The 21,715-nt window shown below is 45.0% G+C and overlaps 1 protein-coding gene and 1 long non-coding RNA gene across 4 annotated transcripts in view; both read right to left on the bottom strand.

Annotated features, from left to right (window-relative positions):
- Positions 1–14,748, bottom strand: part of RRAGD (Ras related GTP binding D) — a 38,114-nt gene extending 23,366 nt beyond the window's left edge. The window contains exons 1-2 of one of the 3 annotated variants that reach the window (XM_055535500.1): positions 14,398–14,748; positions 527–822 (exon numbers count right to left, since the gene is read on the bottom strand). In XM_055535500.1, the coding sequence (XP_055391475.1) occupies positions 527–822; positions 14,398–14,536 (435 nt within the window). In that variant the 5' untranslated portion in view covers positions 14,537–14,748. Of the gene's footprint in view, positions 1–526; positions 823–6,035; positions 6,149–7,361; positions 7,420–14,397 lie in introns of those variants that run through there. The other 2 variants (XM_055535502.1, XM_055535503.1) reach the window with 2 other exon arrangements.
- Positions 855–6,025, bottom strand: LOC129619963 (uncharacterized). Its single transcript, XR_008698322.1, has 3 exons — positions 5,032–6,025; positions 3,765–4,001; positions 855–3,372 (listed from the first exon to the last, which is right to left on the bottom strand). It is a non-coding gene; the product is annotated as an uncharacterized LOC129619963 (long non-coding RNA).
- Positions 14,749–21,715: the final 6,967 nt, after the last annotated feature.

The following is a 21,715-nucleotide window of genomic DNA, read 5'->3' as shown; positions in this document are numbered from 1 at the left end:
CTCAAATTTCACATTTTGTATTTAGTTACCTCTAAAATACGTACTAGTCATGCTGCCTTAACGGTGTACTAGTAGGAACTGCAATAGTTTGATTCAGAAGAAAAATGCCCACACTCAGAGAACCTGATCTTCACAGGAAACAGTAAACACTTTGAAATGTAGATAATCATGTATTTTTGTTGCAGAGAACCTGTGATCTTTTAGAGATACCTGCCAAGAGTACCAGAGGGGGGGACACGCAGCTGCTTTCATTGGCTATCACGGTGGTCCCCTCCCTCTGGGAGGTCCTCTTCAGGCTTGCTGAGCGCACACAGTTCCCAAACACTGCTTGTTGCTCAGGGTTGCGTGAAGGGAGATTTTTTTCCCCCTTTCCAAAGCCAGACAGCCACAATTGAGAAATGCTAGTCTGGCAGAAATGCCTATTCCTGATCCTAAAACCCAAACCCAAATGATCGCAAAGGAACTTGTGTCAATGTAGGGGAGGAGGGGCATTGCGGTCCCACCAGACACCGAAATGGCGCCTTACCTGGGAGTCTATGACAAATATCAGTGCTCCTGTTCCTCGGAAGATCATCTCATAGTCAAAGGTAGGGTCGAAAAAGTCAATCTGTCCTGGGAAGTCCCAAATCTGAAAATTAACAAAGGAGCTGTTGGAAACGTCCTCCCGGCAGATCTTGTTCGTGCTCTCCAAGAACAGAGTTTCATTGGGAGACATTTTATGAAAGACGACTTTCTGGATGGATGACTTGCCGCTCCTTCTTAGGCCCATGAGCAGGATCCTCGGCTTTACCTCCGTGCTGAAGGGGTCGCTAAAGTCCAGAACTGGGAAAACCACAAAAAGAAGAAGGAAGGTGAGAGGCTGTCACAGTGGTTAGTGAGAGGAGTTTCACTTCCGCCTTACACATAATTTATGATCCACAGACAATGCTACCTTTTCAAATACAGAAAGCGCAAACTCCATCACTCCCTCATCACGGGCCAGCTTTTAGTAAGTGAAGAACCCTGAAAAATGCTGCATCACCATCTCTCACACCATCTCAGAGGGCCAGAAAACCTGGGCAATTCCCCATCACAAGCAGGAACTCTAGAGTGTGAAGACTAGAGGTTTCCCGGAACAGACTATACAGGGAAAGAATCCACCTTAGCATTCCAGAGTGAAGTCCTTCTTTGCCCAGATCATCAGTGTTTGCTAAAGAGATGCTTGTTTATTTGAATTATGCCTCAAAGAAACAATTTTGGACTTCATCAAAATTTAAAACCTTGTTGCTTCAAAGGACACATCAAAAAAGTGAAGACAATCCACAGAGTGGGAGAAAACATTTGCAAATCATACATGTGATACAGGTCTAGTATCCAGAATACATAAAGAACTCTTACAATTCAACAATAAAAAGATAATCCAATTTAAAAATGTGTAAAGGATTTAAATAGACATTTCCCCAAAGATACACATATGGCTAATGAAAAGATGCTCAACATCATTAGTCATAAAGGCAATGCATATGAAAACAATGAGATGCCACATCATACCCCACTGCTGCTGCTGTGTCCCTTCAGTCGTGTCCAACTCTGTGTGACCCCATAGACGGAAGCCCACCAGGCTCCCCCGTCCCTGAGATTCTCCAGGCAAGAACACTGGAGTGGGTTGCCATTTCCTTCTCCAATGCATGAAAGTGAAAAGTGAAAGTGAAGTCGCTCATTCCACTAGGATGGGTTAAAAAGCATTGACAATATCAAGTGCTGGTGAGAATGTCAGGAAATGGGAACTCTCATACACTGCTGGTGATAACATAAAATGGTGTGCTTTGAAAAAACAGTTTGGTAGGTCCTCAAAAGCTTAAACATTGAGTCACCATATGACCTAGCAATTCTACTCCTAGAAGTAAAGAACTTACATATGTCCAAGCAAAAATCTGTACAGGAGTGTTCACAGAAGCACTACTCATAATAGCCAAAAAGTAGAAACAATCCAATGGCCATCAGCTGAAATATGAATTAACAAAATGTGGTATACCCATATAATGGAATATTATTCAGCCATTAAAAAGGAATGGAGTATTGATTCATGCCACATGACGAATGTTGAAAACGTTATGCTAAATGAAAGACACAAAAGGTCACAAATTGTTTGATTCTGTTTATATGAAAAGTCCACAACAGACAAATTCATAAAGACAGAAGGTACTTCGTGGTTGCCAGGGGCTGGAGGGCGGGGGAAACGGGAAGTGACCATTAATGGTTATGTGTTTCCTTTGGGGTGATGAAAACGTTCTGGGATTAAACAGCGGTGATGTTTGCATCCCTTTGTGAATATACTAAAACCACTGATCTATATACTTGAAAAGGCAAATGTTATGGTATGTGAAATATATTCCAACTTTTAAAAAGAAAAACAAAAAACAGCTTCATAACTGACAAAAATAAAAGACCAAGTATGAAACCCAGTGAAAGATCAAGAAAATAAACCAACATTTTAAGAAAAATGCAGAATATAGACAAAGATAAAAATGTGGCATTCATGGAACAAGGACAGTTCAGAAAAAGAGCAGCTATGGAAAAGGATCTTAATGAATCTCAGAAACAGAAACATAATTGGCAGGAGGGGAGGATATATGAATTGAAAAGCAGGATAAGCAGATGAACATGGCATTAGTGACTGGAAAGTCAGCCTCTCAGAACACGGGACAAAGGGACAGAACAATGGAAAGTATGAAGGAAAGGTAAAAGCAACACCAAGAATAAAATTCCAAAGTCCCATTATTCAAACGAGTTCCAACAAGAAAAATTACAGAATATGGGGGAAAGCAATACTGAACTAAATAGATAATCCTTTTCCAAGGAGGGTTCAGGATGGGGAACACATGTATACCTGTGGCGGATTCATTTTGATATTTGGCAAAACTAATACAGTTATGTAAAGTTTAAAAATAAAATTAAAAAAAAAAAGAGAGAGAAAAAAAAAAATAAAATGAACATGCCCAAAGTAAAAAGGAGAAATTTAAACAAAAGCATCCCCATACCAAGAATAAGTATAGTAAAACTTCAAAACATCAAGGATAATAATAAAACTTAAAACTATGAAAAGAGGAAAACTATTACCTACAAAGGAATCATAAAGACATCAGACTTCTTAACAGCATGAATGAAAGAAGAGAACAGGAGAGTATCCTATGTCAAGGACGGAAGGAAAATATCTTTCACCCCAGATTTATATACCCAGTCATAGCATGTCTCAAATGTAGGAGAGCAACAAGTGTAGCAAGATGTTTTCCAGGAATTCCCTGGCAGTCCAGTAGTAAAGATTGTAAATTTCCACTGCTGGGAGGCCGAGGGTTCAATCCCTGATTTGGGAATTAAGATCCTGCAAGGCTCCTGGTGCAGTCAAAAAAAAAAAAAAAAAGACATTTTAAGACATTGAAGGACTCGGAAAGCTTACTGCCTACTTAATCTCTTTGAAAGAATTACTCAAGGATACACTCCTGAAAGAAAATACACTCAAATATGGTGAAATGCAATAAGCAATGGAAGACAAATTTTATTGAAACCTATTAATTTAAGATAAGTATTGATTTTAAATTTTGGAATAAAAAATTGGAAACTAAAATTCCAGACAAGGCAGACATGGGAGATTGGTGAGAGAGAGGTAGACAAAAAACAGAATAGTATGGTTCTTGATAGAAAAGCACAGTTGCGTATCAATTTTTTAAAACAGAAGAATAAGTTTCTCAAAATATAAAACAGGTGCATCACATTAAATTACGTACAACCACAAAAATATTTCAGTGCTTATTAATGTCTTCATCTCTTCTCAGTTTATACTGCTGGATGTGGGTGCAGATTTTAACTTCTCTTCAGCAGGGTGTGCAAGACTCTATGTGGCATGATCACTGACAGCGCTGCCCTGCAGGTTGGCTCTCTTCCTCTTGGGAGAACGTGGAGGTGATCGAGACCATTGTGGAAAGAGGAGGGAATGTGTATGAGTGTTTACATACATAGAGTGGCTGGGAAGTGAAATATACATATGGTTATAATATACACACACAGCTGGAAGTATTTCCTTTCCCAGCCAAATTCAAGCATGCACCGCCAACTATAAACAGCCGGGAAATGGTGAGTCAGATCAGCAAGAACACCATCAACTCTGTAGAGACCCCTCCACTGACCCCCATTCAGATGTATTTTATCATATTTAACTATTGTTGTTTAGTTGCTAAGTCATGTCCAGCTCTTTGTGACCCCAAGGACTATAGCCCACCAGGCTCCTCTGTCCATGGGATGTCCCAGGCAAGAATACTGGAGTGGGTTGCCATTTCCTACTCCAGGGTAGGCTTCCAAGGTGGCGCTAGTGGTAAAGAATCCACCCCGCCAATGCAGGAGACACATGAGACGGGTTCAATCCCTGGGTCAGGAAGATCCCCTGGAGGAGGAAATGGCAACCCACTCCAAGTATTCTTGCCTGGAAAACGCCATGGTCAAAGGAGCCTGGTGGGCTACAGTCCCTGGGGTCGCAAAGAGCTGGACACGACTGAGCACACACACGCTGCAGAGGATCTTCCCGGCCCAGGGATTGAACCCAAGTCTCTGGCATTGGCAGGTGGATTCTTTCTCACTGAGCCACCTTGGAAGCCCATATTTAACTGGCATGTACAGTAATACACTGTGTGCCAGGGACCTTGCTAGACATGTCTACAAACTCTACCCACCCAATGAGGAAGAACAAGTCTGTTCTACCCCTGAGGAACTTGGGGCAATGAACCGGCCCAAGGTCACAGGACTGGTATGTACTAGCGCCCTCATCCAGGGCCTTAGCCGCCAATCAGCTGGCATTCAACTAAAACTGCAACGAAGACAAAAGACTAGAAAATACCAGAGTGTGTTATGCATGACAAGAGTAAATGCTGCTAGGGAAACTCTTAAATTTACTTATACGTAGGTGGGTGCTATTTCACAATATAAATGCATTTTTTTATTGTGGACCCATGATCAAAAAGTTTTGTATGCCACTGCTGTTGATCAGGGGAGGTTTCTTACATCAGAAAAGCCTGCTGACGAGACTACTCTGGTGGAGTAGTTAAGACTCCACATTTTCACTGTAGGGGGAACAAGTTTGATCCCTGCTCAGGGAACTAAGATCCTGCATGCTTCATGGCTCGGCCAAAAAAAGAAAAGCCTGCTGGCAAAAATTTTCCTTCTAATCCTCCCCCACTCTCTCAAATATCCCTGCTTCTGAAATCCTATGGGGTTTCTCAGAGGATCTTTTTCTACTCTGGGATTGGTAGTCAGGAGCTCCCATCAGAAAAGGAAACACCCGTGGGTCTCCTGCAGAGGGCTGCCCTCCACCTATCACATTTCCCTGAGCTTCACCCACTTGCTCAAGTTTGATAAGAAGCACCTGAGGAAAGTGATCCGTTAAAGAGAATGAAGAAGAGCTGCTTTGAAAAGAGCAATGAGAGGGCCATTATGTATTTCCTTATGTATTTTAAGGAAAATCAGAAAGGAACTACAGAAAAAAATCTGGGGCTAGAGCTGGGACCCCAGAAAGGGCTCTTTAAAAGTGTAGGTGGGGGTTTGCAGGAAGGTGCCAGAGTGAGGTGAAATTTACAAGAGGGCAGTTTGTTCCCCTTTCATAAAGGTTCCCTGAATGTCTGCCAAGTTTGACAGGGCTGAGCCAGGGCTACAGACACAAAGAAAAACTTCATTTCTTAGTGATTAGAGAGGAAAATAGACAAGAAAAACTGACAGCTTTACAATGCACTGCTATCTAGGTGTTACGGGTTCAGCGAGAAGGCTCCCTGGAGAAATCACCTCTGAGTCTTCTAGGCGAGGAGGCATAAAAGAGATGAATGAGGGAAAGGTCGTGCCAGGAAGAAATCTGGCCTTCCTGGAGTTTAAGGAACATAGTTTAAAGACAAGAAAAGCCTGCCCACTCTCCAGAGGCCTCCCATAGAACTTAGAATAAAATCCAAATATCTTCTTTCCCTAAAAGGCCCTGGGTGGGCTGCCCTCTCATCCCAGTCCTGGTTCATCCTCCGTACCAGTTCCTCGTCCTGCAGGCACACTGGCCTTCTGCTTCACCTTTGGCCTCCACTCGATTGGCTTTCCCCAGGCCTCCCCTGGCTCTTCCTCCCAACCAGCCCAGGGGCAACTTCACTTTCTCTTGCCTCAATGGGCCCCATCACTTCCTAATATCCCTGTGTCTTCTTCATAGTACTTCACTATACAAAATTATCTTTTTCCTTTATGTTTGTCTTGATTTGTTTATTGTTTGTCTCACATATACACAGGCAAAAAACTTGGTAGCACGTGGTGTGAGCCCAATAAATACCATTAATAAATTAGTTGATAGATTAACAGGCTAAGTTGTGAATGAAATGCAGGGAACTTTGGATTTTACTCTGAAAGCGATGAGGAAAATCACTAAGGATTTTTAAGTAGAGACTAACAGGATCAGGGGCTTCCCTGGTGACTCAGTCAGTAATAAGTCTGCCTGTAACATAGGAGACCCGGGTTCGTTCCTTGGGTCGGGAAGAGCCCCTGGAGAAGGAAATGGCAACCCCCTCCAGCATCCTCGTCTGGAGAATCCCATGGACAGAGGAGCCTGGAAGACTACAGTCCACGCAGTCGCAGAATCAGACACAACTGAGCGGCAAACACACACACCAACATGATCAGAAAGCGCGTTCCAGAGACTCACTCCACTTAAGGGGGTCAGTGTGGGGACTGTGAAGAATTCTAGAATAAGCCACTATGGCTTGAAAAAAAGATTATTTTGAGCTAAAGGCACTGGAGTTCTTGAAATCCCTTTTTTGTGTAAAGCAGATCCTCCTCCAAAGAACTCAACTGTCAAAAATCTCCTCCCCAGGAGCAACTCTCATCTTCTTTTTTTGGAGACTGAGACAAAAAGAAGTTGTCTACAGCCAAACAATGTCACCAAACCCCCTTCCCCCATCCCCTTTGAAGTCATTTTTCTCTCAGAAGTGTCCCTCTACCCCCTCCTCCTCCTCTCTTAAGATGGTATATAAGTCCCAAATTCTAACTACCTCCTTGAGTTGAATTTTTTGTGAACTCGCATGCATCAGTACTTAACTAAACCTATTTTTCTCTTGTTCATATCTTTTGTCATATCTTTTAATTTGCAGGACTCCAATTCAGAACCTAAGAGTTTTTCCTCCCTGACAATAAGGAGGAGGTTGTTCTAGAAACACAAATGAGATGAATTTGGAAATGGGCAGAAAGAATGGATCCACGAGAAGCTTAAATTCACTCAATAATACTCAGTGATCCTCTGAACACAGGGGACAAGGGAGAAAGAAATCCCTGGTTCCCAATCTGGAAGATCAAGTGAACAAGGGCCCACTTACCAACTTGTAAAGGCAAAGAGGCTGAACAGGGATCCGAAGTCATTGAGTCCAGGGTGTCTCTTGGCCTATGGCTCAGATGAGGAAAAGACTGGGGGCCTCAGAAGGCAATACAACTATGAAGATGCAGGAAGGTTTGAAGTGGTAATGCAGGTTGCTGAGATGGTCCATGCTTTGTTGGTCCATTTTTCCCCTGATCTTGTTAGCTGAGGGTGAGGGCACATTGGAGAGGTTTGAGCCTTGTTCACAGTGAAATGGCTCAAACCAACCTGTTCCAACCTCTTATCACTATGAGTTAACATTTACGGACCACCTACAAAGCACACAGTGTCATCTCTAATCCTCAAATTGATAACACTCATCCTTTGTCAGATGTGAAAACTAAGCCCTCAGTGTTTACCATAATAAACACTCAATAGACATTCACTGGTTGCGATGATAAAAGTGATTGATGGGACTTCCCTGGTGGTCCAGTGCTTAAGACTCCATGCGTCCACTGGGGTCTTGTTGCAGAACTAAGATCTTGCATGCTGTGCAGTGCAGCCAAAGATATTTTTTTGAAAAGAAAACAAAGTGAGCAGAATGTGAACTGAAACTTTAAGAAGACACTCCACGTCTGACTTTGGCACAGCCAGCACTTAGGTATCAAGAGGGTGAGTTTTATGACCAAGTAAAGCTTATCCACTATGGTCAGGGGCACTGAACATACCTATCTTCCGCTGGGTCCTGATACGCAATTTCACAAACAGCAGACGGAGCTTTGTAACTAGACCACTGGGGATCCCAGGGAAACTCAGTCACCCAAGGGGTAGCATTATGAGGAGGAGTTATCTAACTGGGCCGTTGTCAGCCTTTACTACCTTCAAGTTAATGACTTAACCCTGAAGTGGCAGAGCCCTGTCAAAAACTACAGAAGGGAGAAAGATGGATCAGGGACTTGGGGGCTGGGCTGCGTGGGGGGGCCACATCTGACTGATCCTGTGGGCTGGGGTTGTTCACAACAAAGAAGGGACCAGAAATCAGGAAAATGGGAACTGAGGTTCTGACAGGGTTGACCCTGACTTCCTGGGGAGGACAAAGCATTGTATGAAACGCATTTCCTAAATTCTGATGTCTCTGACAACTAAGAGCTATTATTATTAAGCAAAGTTCTCCAAGAGGTGACACCTTTGAACAGACCCAAAACTGGAAAATAAAACAAAGATTTAACGAAAGGATTAGGATAATGTGGTAGCAAATGGAATGGTTGAAAAAATACTGTGTTAGTGCCCGAGTGGAGTGGAGTTAGTCGCTCAGTCGTGTCTGACTCCTTGTGACCCCACAGACTACAGCCGACCAGGCTCTTCTGTGCAAGGGATTCTCCGGAAAGAATACTGGAATAGGTTGTCATTCCTTTCTCCAGGGTATCTTCCCAACCCAGAGATCGAACCTGGGTCTCCTGCATTGCAGGCAGATTCTTTACCACTGAGCCATCAGGGAAGCCTGTTAGTGCCAGCTGCTGCTGCTGCTGCTAAGTCGCTTCAGTCATGTCCGACTCTGTGCGACCCCACAGACGGCAGCCCACCAGGCTCCCCCATCCCTGGGATTCTCCAGGCAAGAACACTGGAGTGGGTTGCCTTCTCCAATGCATGAAAGTGAAAACTGAAAGTGAAGTCGCTCAGTCATGTCTGACTCTTAGCGACCTCATAGACTGCAGCCCACCAGGCTCCTCTGTCCATGGGATTTTCCAGGCAAGAGTACTGGAGTGGGGTGCCATTGCCTTCTCCGGTTAGTGCCAGACTGGGGTTCAAATCCAAGCTTGCCCACTTACTAATGCCCATACATGTATCAGAGCCCATGAGCCTTTATCTCCTCTATCAGTTTCTGTTAGAGTGTACATACACACACACACACACACACCCCCATTGTTCTTTCTTTCTTTCTCCCCCAGCTCAAGCCTAGGTAAGGAGAGGGTCTTTTGTGGAATGTGACCAAGTGAGAGGCTCATTCACCCTTGAGGAAGTTAGAATGTCTTTGCTATTAGTATTCTGTGGGGTCCACAGGGGCTTAAGGTTCTACTGATACACACTTATGGTTTTATGAAGAGGCCTCGGGATTGTTTCTATTTGCATCATTATCTGTAGTCCTTTACATTTCTGATCAATGGAACTATTTACAATTCAAGACCCAGAAGTCCAGTAAGAAATTCCAACCCAAGTAGGAATTAAATATACCAATGGTATTGTTAATAAGAGAATATTCAAAAAATGATGAAGATTTACTCTCTGTCTGATTAACTGACTACTTCTTAAGGAAAACTAAATGCAATCAGAATACATATTTTCAAAGGCAGAAAGGGTTTTGAAGGTGATTTTTATTTATATGTGAAGATCAAATCTTTCTCAAATCCTCTCACATCACACTGGCAGGTAACTAAAAAACATGATTCCATATACGAATATTTCCATTACATATGTATTCAATAACATTTCTGGGAATTCCCTGGCGCTTCAGTGGTTAGGACTCTGTGCTTTCACTGCTGGGGCCCAGGTTCAATCCCTGGAAGGGGAACTAAGATCCCGAAAGCCATGTGATATAGCCAAAAATAAGAAAACAAACAAAATATCTCTAATGTGTTCTGACCTACCCATGCTTCTTCAAGAAAGGAAAAGTATTCTTGTGAGCTTTTCTTTTTTCCCCCAAACTATCACTCTGAGAGTGATCAAGTTTATTTCACACATGGAGAAACAGAGCTGGAGTCTTCCCCAGAGGTCCTCAAGAGGAGAAAGTCCACCTGCAATCTGGGCGCTTTAGAAGTGAAAAACCCCTATTTGTCTTGCAGGTCACAGCAGAACCAGGGAAAGCCACTGTCACAGGAGAGCTTTAAAGCCTTCTTTGAGAATTTAAAAGTTGCCTTTTTTAAAATTTCTTAAAAAAAATTTTTTTTGTAGCACCTTGTGGCATGTCGAATCTTAGTTCCCCAACCAGGGATCAAACCCACATCCCCAGCGTTGGAAGCATGGAGTCTTAACTTCTGGACTGTCAGGAAGTCCCAAGAGTTGCCTTTAAAAAAAAAAAAAAAAAGGTAAGGAATACATGAATAACAGAGGTAGAGAAGAAGAAAGAAAAATGAGCAGGGCAGGAAGTGAAATCATGGGATGGGAGTTGTGAGACTGAATAAAGCTGAGTGAACTTCGAGAACCCGCACCCCAGACAGAAAAAGATAATCCTTCAAACTCTGAGCCACATCCCTTATCCAGAACTCCAGAACTCGCTGTTACTGCATCTTTTTCCCATTAGACTACCGCATATCTGTTTTAATATTAAAATGGGAGAGATTTCTGGTAAAAGTAGAGGATCAAGATTCTATGACACCAGGAATCACTGAGACATGTTCTTAACTATCTGATATAAAAATACACCATGTGTATTTGAATAAGCTCTGGGCCTAAGGTGTGACCTTGGTCACATCATTTTCAATTATTCGAGGCTTTCAACACTTTCTCTTCCAACACTTATATATCTCTGTATTTTCAGAGCCAGAAGAGATTAGCTATAACCAAGACTGTAGTCAACCCAAGTCATTACGGACAAGAGAAGGGACTTATATTTCCATGAACCTGACCCTCTCCTAAATCTCGCTCAGTTCTAGCCTTGTGGCTGCGAAAAAGTCCCCTGGCATCTCTGAGCCGTGGATTCAGGATCAGAAGAACAATTCTACTTACTCCCAAGAAACAATGAGAAGAGATAACTCACTAATAATTTTAAATATTATTTTAAGGAAAAAAAAGCTGACTAATGATTAGTAGAATTGCCAGATTCACCACTTTTATACCCATCAGGGAAGTATCACCTGCTGACCCTGGATTTTTGTGTCTCCTGTAACCACCTAAACGGTCACTTCCTCAGACCCTGAGAGAGTACATGGGCTACTATGGAAACAAGACCACACTTAGCTGCACTGTGGGTGAGCAGTCGTCTTAGCCAAATTTTCCTTAAAAATTGGGAGAGACATTGAGAAAGAATAACTTCACTTTTGGATTAAATATGATTATTTAATTACTTTCTTTATTATTATAGTTTTTAAAGCACTGTAATTTCCTTAAGACTTAAAAGTCCATTTGTGCCTAAAAATAAATTAAAAAATAAAGTAACCATTATTTTGGGTGCAATTGTTTTTAATGGTTTAATTATTGCTTCCTCTCTCTGGAGTTTTATCTGGAGCATGGGGGTTGAAGGTGAGACTCATCTTATCTCTAATTAACGACCCTGAAAGGCTGGAGTGGGGGCGGGTGGTGCAGGGAGGGTTCAGAAGTGGCCAAATCAATCCTAAACAGAACTAAAGTACCTCAGAACACTCCTGCTATTCATGAATAAAATGTGGAGTGTAAGCCAAAGTAGTTTAGTTTAAGGTTCACCTTAGCTGCACTAACATTTTTAAACTTAGCATAATGTAATAAAATGTATGAGGCAACTCGATTTAAAAATAAGATGGAGGGTTTCTTGTAAGACCACAGGCAAATAAAAATCACACGACCCACCTTCAATCACATTCTTTTGCATAGCAATGCGGGTCAGACCTGCATCCCACACACCAGGGCAGAGTTCTGAACCTCATGGAAAAAGCCCCACGTCACTGTGAAGCTCAGGCACCGAACCAAGCCCATTAGGAAGGTTTGGAATTCATTAGAGAAATGTTTTGTTCATGGTTCAAAGTGCACCATATTCATCTTTTCTCAGAGAAAATAAGTCCTCCTCTCCAACCCCCACTTTCCACTACTGGAGTTTGTAAATGTAAAATCTACCCCAAATACCAAATAACACAGGGTTACAAGGCAACACAGGGCCCAGGGCTCATTAGAAATCAGAATGACCATCTGGTGGCACTTTGATGCCTCAAGAAAGGAAGACCACAGAAGTAGAAGTCAGGACTCCCAGCTGCCACCCCTATCCCGACTCCCAGGGACCGTATCAGCTGGCCTGACAGTTGTCAGGGACAGTCCTTGCTAGAACTGCTGACTGAAAAAGCAAATGTTCTGACAGAGATTCTGCATTCAGGCCTAAACTCCCAAATCAAGCCAGCAACACTTGGAAAGAACAGGAGCCCAAGATAATGGAGGAAATCTTCACAGAACAAACCATGGCCACAGCAGAATCAGGTGGAGAGAGGCCAGGCTTCATTCAGGAATGTGTGCTCCTCTCACCACACAAATATACTCTGTGCTTTTATAGCAAGATTCCAGTTTGATCCCAAGAACTCACAAGGGAAGATTCTGATACAGAAGCATCAGTTACAGGTGGGTTTACCTTGGGTTAGGAGCAGTGGGGCGCATCCTACATCTGGCCCTGGGGTAGCCCTTCGTTCAGGAAATTCCTTCCCCTCAGCTAAAGTGTTAATTTCACTTCAAGTCCCCAAATCAAAAATGCAAAGTGCCCCTTTAAAGAACTGCAGGAAAAACAAACAGGCCCCAAGCATTTCCCGGATCCCAGTCTCTGGCCCCCAGGACAATATCAAATTACAGGGTTTTTTTCCCCCATTATAGTCTCATTTCTTTTCCTTTTTTTCAGAGGATCACAATTGCACCCTATTGTGTGTCTACCCTTTCAAATACCTTGCAAATACATTCCCAATCCGAATCTCTCCGGAGCCTCCTAAGAATCTACGGGAGGAGCTGACAAATGCAATTTGAATAATAATGAAGCGACTGAACAATTTAATTACCAAAAGTAGCCCTAGAGACTCCAACAAAAGGGTGGAAAGCCTTAATCTACAAAAATGTGGCCACCTGCTAGACTGTGCGACCAATTATGGGGAATGCAGAAGAGAGAGGTGCACAGGTGTGCACACGAGTTTAAGCAATTGAAGAATTAGCACAAAACCTCTCTAGGGACTGGCACCCTGAAAAAGGGTGGCTTGGAAAGCTCCTTTCTCATCTATCAGACTCAAGACTGAACTTTCTCCCCCTTTCTGATTCATTGAAAGTAGCACCTACAGTTAAGTAAAATACTGAAAACTGCCCTCCCACCCGCAAGAGAAAGGCTTTGTTTATGGAGAATTTAAAATAAGTTCAATGAATTTTCAAAAAAGGTTCTTCAAAATCAAGTCAAGAAAGTACTGTTTAATCCCTCCTACAATTTCTTTAAAGTGAACATTCTAAGTTCTTTCTTTAGGAAGCTGACAATTTCACCTAGATGTTGTGTTTACCAGCTTTATTCTACTGACCTTTCCAAATGACCTTACAATAAAGGACTTTTTCCTCGCTTTGGAGGGAAACAAAAAAGATGAATCTTTCTGGAATCCTAAAAGACTCTCAACTTCCTTAGGCTTTAAGAATTAAATGCAGGAAGCCCCCACAGGCTGGCCAATTGCTAAATCCCGCTTTTTGAAAAGGAAACAAGAGTTTGCTTCTAAGTGGCCCTGTACTCTCCCGCCCCGCGCTCACTCCAGGGCAGGCGCTGCCATGCCCAGGTGGTGACACCTAGCAGAGATAAGGTGTCCTAACAACCGTATTTGCCTGGATCTCCGGATACCTGCGGCCACTCGGCGACTCCCTTATCACCTGGGCGCATCCCCCAGCCGCTCCACCGGTGCCGCAACACCGGCCCCTGGACCCCTCCCGCGGCGACAAGGGGCAAGACTGACACCCGCAGCTGCCGACGACCTGCCAGTCACGCTGCCGCCGGCTGCCTTTTTTAGCCATGACATCTGACCCCGGCTTCGATAGCAGCATTCAGGGAGAGGTCCCAGGCGCGCCGGGCGGTCCCTCCCCTCCCCAACCCCCAGACCCTACGGAGAGCTCGGAACTGCCCGAGAGCGCGCGTTCAGTCTAAACGCCTCCTCTTTGCCCTCTCCACCGATCCCGGTCCCCCCGCCGCTGCCTGCACCCGGGCTCCCCCATTTTGCAGCTCGCGACAGCTCCTCCGGCACCCCTCCCGACCCCAACCCCGAAACTCCGCTCTCCTGGATCCCCTCCAAGTCCGCGGCCCGCGCGCCCGGCCCGGCAAGGGTGCCGGCCGAGGTCCTCCCGGCGGGGGGCCGAGCCGGGGACCCGACGCTCACCTCCCTCCTCCGCCCCGCTGTCCGGTTCGGCGTCCGAGGAGTCGGGCCCGTCTCCGTAGTCCGCTAGCCCTACCAGCTCATCCTCCTCCTCGTCGTCTTCCTCCTCCTCCGGCTGCGGCTTCCCCAGCACCTGGCTCATCGCGCCCACGGCCGGCCGTCCCGGGGACGACGGGGGTCCCTGGTTGTGGGGGTTCGGCCAAACCTCCTGGCCTGCGGTTCGCAACCTATTTCTAAATTGAGGTTTTGTCCCGAGGTCCGTGGGCGGAGGCGGGGACCACGCTTCCCCCCGCGGCGGTAGGCGTCCAGGTCTGGGTCCCGCGGTTCCCAGCGTGCCCGGAGCCCCCTGCCCCGCCCCGCCTCGCCCCGCCCGCTCTCCCGCCCGCCGGCGGAGGAGTCAGCCGGAGCACGGCAGTTCCTCCCCCGAGGAGGGAGAGAGAGACTGCGTGACCCAAGTCACCTGACACACAGTCACACACTCACACACACACACACTCACACACACACATACCCCGCACAGGCGCGAGCGCGCTTTCCCGGGTGCAGGCACCGATCGTTGGGGCGCTGGGCCGAGGCCGCGCGCACACACTCAAGGGGGAGCAAGGCGGCGCGGGGCCCTCCACCCGCCCAGAAGCGCACGCACACACACACACGCCGGTACTCGGGGCCCCGGGACCCGGCGCAGTCACCCACCGCGGCTGCGCGCCCGGGGCCCCCAAGCGCCCCTCCTGCACGTGGTCCACGCACAGGCAGGGGAGCCAGCGGCCCGCACAGCCGGAGGACCTCTCCCCGCCCACCTCGACACACACACCCCCACCTTGGGCGGCCTTCTCCAGTTTTCACTCCGGGGCGAGGGTTCCAGTCCCAAGCGGGCTCCCCCCGCCCAACGCTGCTGCGCCCGAGACACCTCTCAGAGCCGCATGCCTAGAACACCCCGCGGATGCTGAAGCGCCCCAAAAAGAAAACTCGGGAGAAATGCACCGCAGAGGAGGCGCTGTCTCCATGGCAATTGCCTTTTAGTGCGCATTTGCGGTTCAAAGTGCTTCCCGCTAAGAAAACGTACCTACTGTAGTCCCTAAGCAGGCCTAGCCAGCTATAAACATTTCTGAAAAAATAACATGCCTCGTGGCTGGCTAGCCTGAATAATTCCTCTGCAGCGTTTGGGGGAAGGTCTCAGGTGTATGATACACTAAGAGGCTATTCATAGCCACCTCCTCCTATCTCATTGTTGCATAGGGTGTAATCCCAAATCCCAAAATAAAATGTTTCAAGGTTTTTTTTGAGGGGGGAGAGAGAAGGGGTTAAGTGGCGAGGGGAGACAGTTCTCGCATAGCAGCAGTGTGGGGGTAAGACTAAAACCTGCATTCCTCCGCAAGCTTTTCACCACAGGACAAACTGTACCACCCCCCCCCCCCCCTTTTCTGGATACTGCAAAAAATCACGTGGATGAACTTCCTTCTGTCAAGCACAACGAGAAGGAAACCAGTTGGCCAGCAGGGTGACCCAGATCCCACAGGTGCCAGCAGTTCAGCAGGTGGTGTGAGAGAGAAGAGGAGGAAGAGAGCTGAGGCTGGAGGCTCTGAGGGCCTCAGGGTGCTGCCTCTGTAGGGAATTTGGATGCAGAACCTACTCTGTGCTAGGGACCTGGGCTCAGCGGTGAGGGTGGGGGCCTCCATGCAGGCTCAGCACAGTGTTCCTGCCCTGGAAGAAATCCCAGTCTAGCAATTCAAGGCTCCTGTCCTGAATTTTGTAGTAACTATAGGTGGATGTGCTTACGCCTTCTAGGAGGTGGCTGGTTCTAATTGGGAAAGGTCCTGGGATTTTCCAGGTGAAGGCAGTGTAACATGTATGGCTGTTTCAGTCAAAGTCCTTCCCAGGGGAAAAATAGATGGCACAGGCAAATATTTTAATTTAAAAGGCTTTAAATCCCTGTGTTACTAATCACAGGAATTAGTAACAGTGAGAAGAGATTATCACCCCCTAAACTAGTAGATGTAAAAGAAGAGTCCTGGACAAGGGACACCAAACAGGAGCTATAGCTGATGAGGAAGCAGCCCCTGCCGGAGCCACATCGTGTTAAGGGGACAGCAATGGGAAGGAGTCAGAGAAGGCAATGGCAGCCCACTCCAGTATTCTTGCCTAGAGAATCCCACCAGAGGAGCCTGGTGGGCTGCTGTCCATGGGGTCACACAGAGTCGGACACAACTGAAGCGACTCAGCATGCCTGAATGCATTGGAGAAGGAAATGGCAACCCACTCCAGTATTCTTGCCTAGAGAATCCCAGGGACAGAGGAGTCTGGTGGGCTGCCGTCTATGGGATCGCACAGAGTCGGACACGACTGAAGCGACTTAGCAGCAATGGGAAGGAGTACCCTGACCTCTCTCCTGTCCCATTCTCCAGTCTCCTCCAAGAGCTTTCCATTGGCCAAAGCCAACTGGATATCAGAGGGCTGGAGAGCCTGGAACCTAGTCCGGGACACAGAGATAGGGTAGGGAGGGCATTAGAGTGGGTTCCAGTGGTGGGGTGAGGGCAAGAAGTACACCCAGCACGAGCAGGTTCTATTTGCTCTTATCAGAGAAAATTATTTAGGGGCAATTTTCCTAGTCTATTTTCATCCACTCTGTTTAATTCACATCTTCCTCTGTACCTGGGAGGAAGGCTCTTACAGACTGGGTTTAAGACTTCCAGTTATCCCAGAACAAATCACCAGCCAGAGGAACTGTTGAGCTGGCCTGATTCAAACTGCAGAAGGCTCTACAAGTCCAGAAGCCAGTCCAAGGTCAGTCCAGACAGGTAGGATATCCTTTGGGCTGGTTGCTGAGTGCGTGTGCCCTGGGGACCCAGGAGTTTGGGGGGGAAGCCAAAAGCCCTTCTTTGCCTGAGACCAAGAAAGAGCAAGATACCTGAGGGTCCTCTCCCTTCCCTCAAGGGAGAGATCCTGCAAGGGGGGTTTACAGAACACCATCAGTAGATTGGAGCACTATTCTCAATAGAACATTTGAGAATTAGAACTTTCTTGAGGAAAAAAAAAACTATAAAAAGAATCAAAAGTCAAATTCTCAGTTATACTCCACCCAAAGGTAGATAAGAGTCATATAAAGGTTTCAGTTCAGTTCAGTTCAGTGTCTCAGTCGTGTCCGACTCTTTTGCGACCCCATGAATCGCAGCACGCCAGGCCTCCCTGTCCATCACCAACTCCCGGGGTTTACGCAAGCTCATGTCCATATATAAAGGTTTAAGAGATTCAAATTCACTGTCCAGGAATTTCCCTGGTGGTCCAGTGGTTAAGAATCTGCCTGCCAATGTGGGGGGTGCAGGTTCAATCCCTGGTCCGGGAAGATCCCACATGCCTCGGAGCAACTAAACCCGTTTGCCACAACTACTGAGCCCTCATGCCTATTGGCAGAGTAGCCCCTGCTCCCTGAAACTAGAGAAAACCTGCATGTGGCAACAAAGACCTGGCACAGCCAAAAATAAATAAACAAACAAATTCACTGTTGCTTCAGAAATGTACTATTGACAAAGTTTGAGCAAACAGAACAGGAAGAATCCTTATTGCTTTTCTTATTTCAATACTGTCAGCTTTCAAATAAGAAACAGGTTGAGGAAAGAGTAACATGGAAACTCATATTACCATATGTAAAATAGCTAGCAAATGGGAATTTGCTGTATGGCTCAGGAAACTCAAACAAGGGCTCTGTATCAACCTAGAGAGGTGGGATAGGGAAGGAGATGGGAGGGAGGTTCAAAAGGGAGGTGATAGTGTATACCTATGGCTGATTCATGTTGAGGTTTGACAGAAAACAGCAAAATTCTGAAAAGCAATTATTCTTCAATAAAAAAATTAATTAAAAAAAGAAATAGATTGAAAAATATCTTAGAAGTTTTTAAATTGTAAAAGTGTGTATGGTTTCTTTCAGAATTTAAATAAAAATGGAAGGATATTGGGACTTCCCTGGCAGTCAAGTTGAGCTTCCGAACTTCCAATGCAGAGAGGGGTGCAGGTTTGATCACCGGTCAGGGAATAAGATCCCACATGCTGCACAGCACCACCAAAACATTTTTTTTTCTTTTAATGAAAGACACTAAGCACTGAAAGCCTTTGAGACACTCCGTGTGGGATCTCCTCAGTGAATAGGCTACTGCCTTCATCACTCTGGCCTGAAGCTCAGGCTCTGTGCTGTCTCCCCAGGAGAGCGTTCTCAGGAATGTGTGGATTTGTCTTTGAAGGTACTCATAGTTTTCACTGCTGTATGTAACCATGGCAGGTTGCCATATACTTGATATGTACTTAATAAATGTTTATGAAATGAATAGAAGAAAAGAAGGGAGGAAGTTACACAATAGTCTCTGCACAGACCTGGTGTGTTTTTGAGAGAAGTTTCAGGAAGAAGCAGAAGTCACATTTTTCTACTTAATCTGAGCTCTGGGAAATGCCACAGTGAGGTAAAATATGAACTATGCGCTACAAGGGTGCAATTAGGCTGAGCGCGAGTGCATCATGCAAGAGATGATGCCCTCAGGTCTTCATCCGTTCAAGACTGCCTGAAGATGTGAAGGAATTATAGTATAATGATTATTAAATGCTTATTCTATTTTTTCTAGGGCTTTCCAGGTGGCACCAGTGGTAAAGAGCGCGCCTGCCAATGCAGGAGACCCAAGAGACGTGGGTTTGATCCCTGGGATGGGAAGATCCCCTGGAAGAGGAAACGGCAGCCCACTCCAGTGTTCTTGGCTGGAGAATCCCATGGACAGAAGAGCCTGGTGGGCTACAGTCCATAGGGTTGCAGAGAGTAGGACATGACTGAAGCAACTTAGCACACATTTTTGCTAACCTTTTCTAAAAAACTCTTTAACTTTATAGCATCATGAAAGAGGAGCTTTGTCTTTTGCCAAAATTTTCCAACTAATATTTATTATTTTCCATGAATAAGAGGCACTCTTCCAAAATAATATGACCTTCAAAATATTCCCATTAAGTAATATTATTGTTCTTAACTTACAGATAAGAAAAATTTTCCCAAGGTACCACATGAAGTAGATGGTGGTACTATTTTGGAATGCAGCAGGCCACTAGATCTTATTCCTATTTAACAACCTAAAGCTAAAGTCAGTTACATTATGGCCCGAAACTGAAAAGTAGAAAGGGGAAGAGCTGGCTTCCAGTCTTCTAGGTAAAGAAGCAACACACACAGACACTCAAGAATAAGTCTGTCGTTTCAGGCCGTTAATTTACAGGATTCACTGAAAGGAAGGGAAAAAAGAAAAATTGAAAAGCTTCATTAGTAAATTACTTGTCATAATAAAATTGTTGACCATCATCAGACCTTTTATTAGGAACACCAATAGCAAATGATTTTGTTCCCTATCTGGTTTATATGCTGAGTTAAAGTATAACATCTAAATGTTATTTTTGTTTAAAATTTGAATTTTAAAGGCCAGAAGTTTGTGCCCTTATTTTAGTGAATTATTTTGCTGTTACCGGTTAGATGCCTTGTGACAAGGAATATAAGAGCTATTTAAAAGAGACCTGTACAATTTAGGCAGAATAATTGCAGTCCTGCATGCAGCCTGCATCTTAGGGTATTCTGAGGCATCTGATGGCATTGCACCTGGTTCCTAAGGTTTACATGTTGAAAGCCTTTCAGGCTTTCTTTTAAAATAGGTATTTAAAGGCATTAATTCTCTCTTGAAGCAAACAAAGGAAAGACCCATCTCCAGAATCTTGCTGGACTTCTGCTTATCTATGAAAGCCAAAATTTTCAAGAGGGCACCTCAGAGTCTCTGGTTCTCCAAAGACAGCTGATTCTCTGATGCAATTGTTATAAATCATTAAATCATTTCCACTGAGGCAAACCATTATTTTTTATTATATTTTATAAAATATATTATAAAATTATATTTTATTAAAGTAATGTTTTGATATTGTATGAACATGCACATGGTAAACAGTCAAAGAGCATAAAAGAATATCCAGTTAAATGTTAGTCTCTCCTCCCACCCCATCCAGAGTCTCTTGGCTTCCCTCCACAGAGAGAAACACGCTGCTTTAATGTGCAAACATATTCGTAGCCATTATAGAGATTTCTACATGATAACTTCATCTCTTTTAATAGTCTACAAATATTTTTTTAATGAACATAAAAACAATTATACTTTTAGGGCTGGCTGTACTTTGAAGGAGGTAAACAGAGAGAGGCAAGAGAGGATCTGGGGATGAAAGCAGCAGCCTGATTTAGATGGGATCACCAGAGAAGACTTTTCAAAGATGGTGACTTCCCTGGTGGTCCAGTGGCTAAGACTCTGAGTTCCCAATGCAGGGAGTCCAGGTTTGCTCTTTGGTCAGGGAACTAGATCCCATGTGCCACACTAAGAATTTCCTACATGCAACATCAAAGATACCATGTATGGCTAATAAGACCAGGCAGAGCCAAATAAATAAAAATAAACTAAAAAAAAAGAAGCTGACATTCGAGTTATCATGAAAAAGAGACAGAGAGCAAAGTGAAAGAGTGGAGCGTGTTCCCCTGGAAGGTATCTCCACAGTTGGAAAAACCAAGGAGAAGTGAAAGTGTTTGGTATTGGAGGGACAAAATGTCAATGTGATGAGAGAGGAGGAGGGTGGTAGGCTGAGAAACAGGTAGTCTTTTCCACCAGGATAAAGAGTTTAGATTTTATTCCAAGTGCCATGGAAGCACTGAAGAGTTTTCAGAAGGGAGGTGAAATGCCTGGTTTACATTTCTAAACGTTCACGCTGGTAGATTGTTTCCAAAGATGGCCACACCATTGTTTCGTCCCACATACCCTCTGCAAATGTGACTTTGCCACTCCTCCCACCTGTTTTCCCTCCTTTGAAGGTGGGCAGGTTCTGTAGCTTGCTTTAACCAATAGCATGCAGCAAAAGTGTCAGTGACACTGTGTGACATCTGAGATTGGGTCATAAAGGACCATGTTACTTCTTTTTTTCACTTGCTTGGTGCCTTGAGCCACTTTGAAAAGAAGCCCAGGCTAGCTTCCTGGAGAGGCCCATGACAGGCCTTGAAAGATGCCAGAGCACAGGAGTAAAGAGACCCAGCATTCCAGCCATCCATCTGAGGGGCCAGGCATGTGGGTGACACCCTCTTAGATCCTCTAGCCCCAGTTGCAGCCACATGAGTAAGTTCAGCTCACTCTCTGCATGAAACACAGGCTTGTTATTCTGGCTGAACCGTGCCAGGCAACCCACATAATCATGAGCAAATATTGATAAAAATAGTTGGTTTTTTAAAGCTATTAACACCTGGGTTGGTTTGTTACACAGCAGCCAATAACTAATGTAC

The sequence above is a fragment of the Bubalus kerabau genome, chromosome 9 (genome assembly GCF_029407905.1).
Source record: "Bubalus kerabau isolate K-KA32 ecotype Philippines breed swamp buffalo chromosome 9, PCC_UOA_SB_1v2, whole genome shotgun sequence".
Lineage (NCBI taxonomy): Eukaryota > Metazoa > Chordata > Mammalia > Artiodactyla > Bovidae > Bubalus > Bubalus kerabau.
This window is presented reverse-complemented; position numbering and strand designations above follow the sequence as displayed.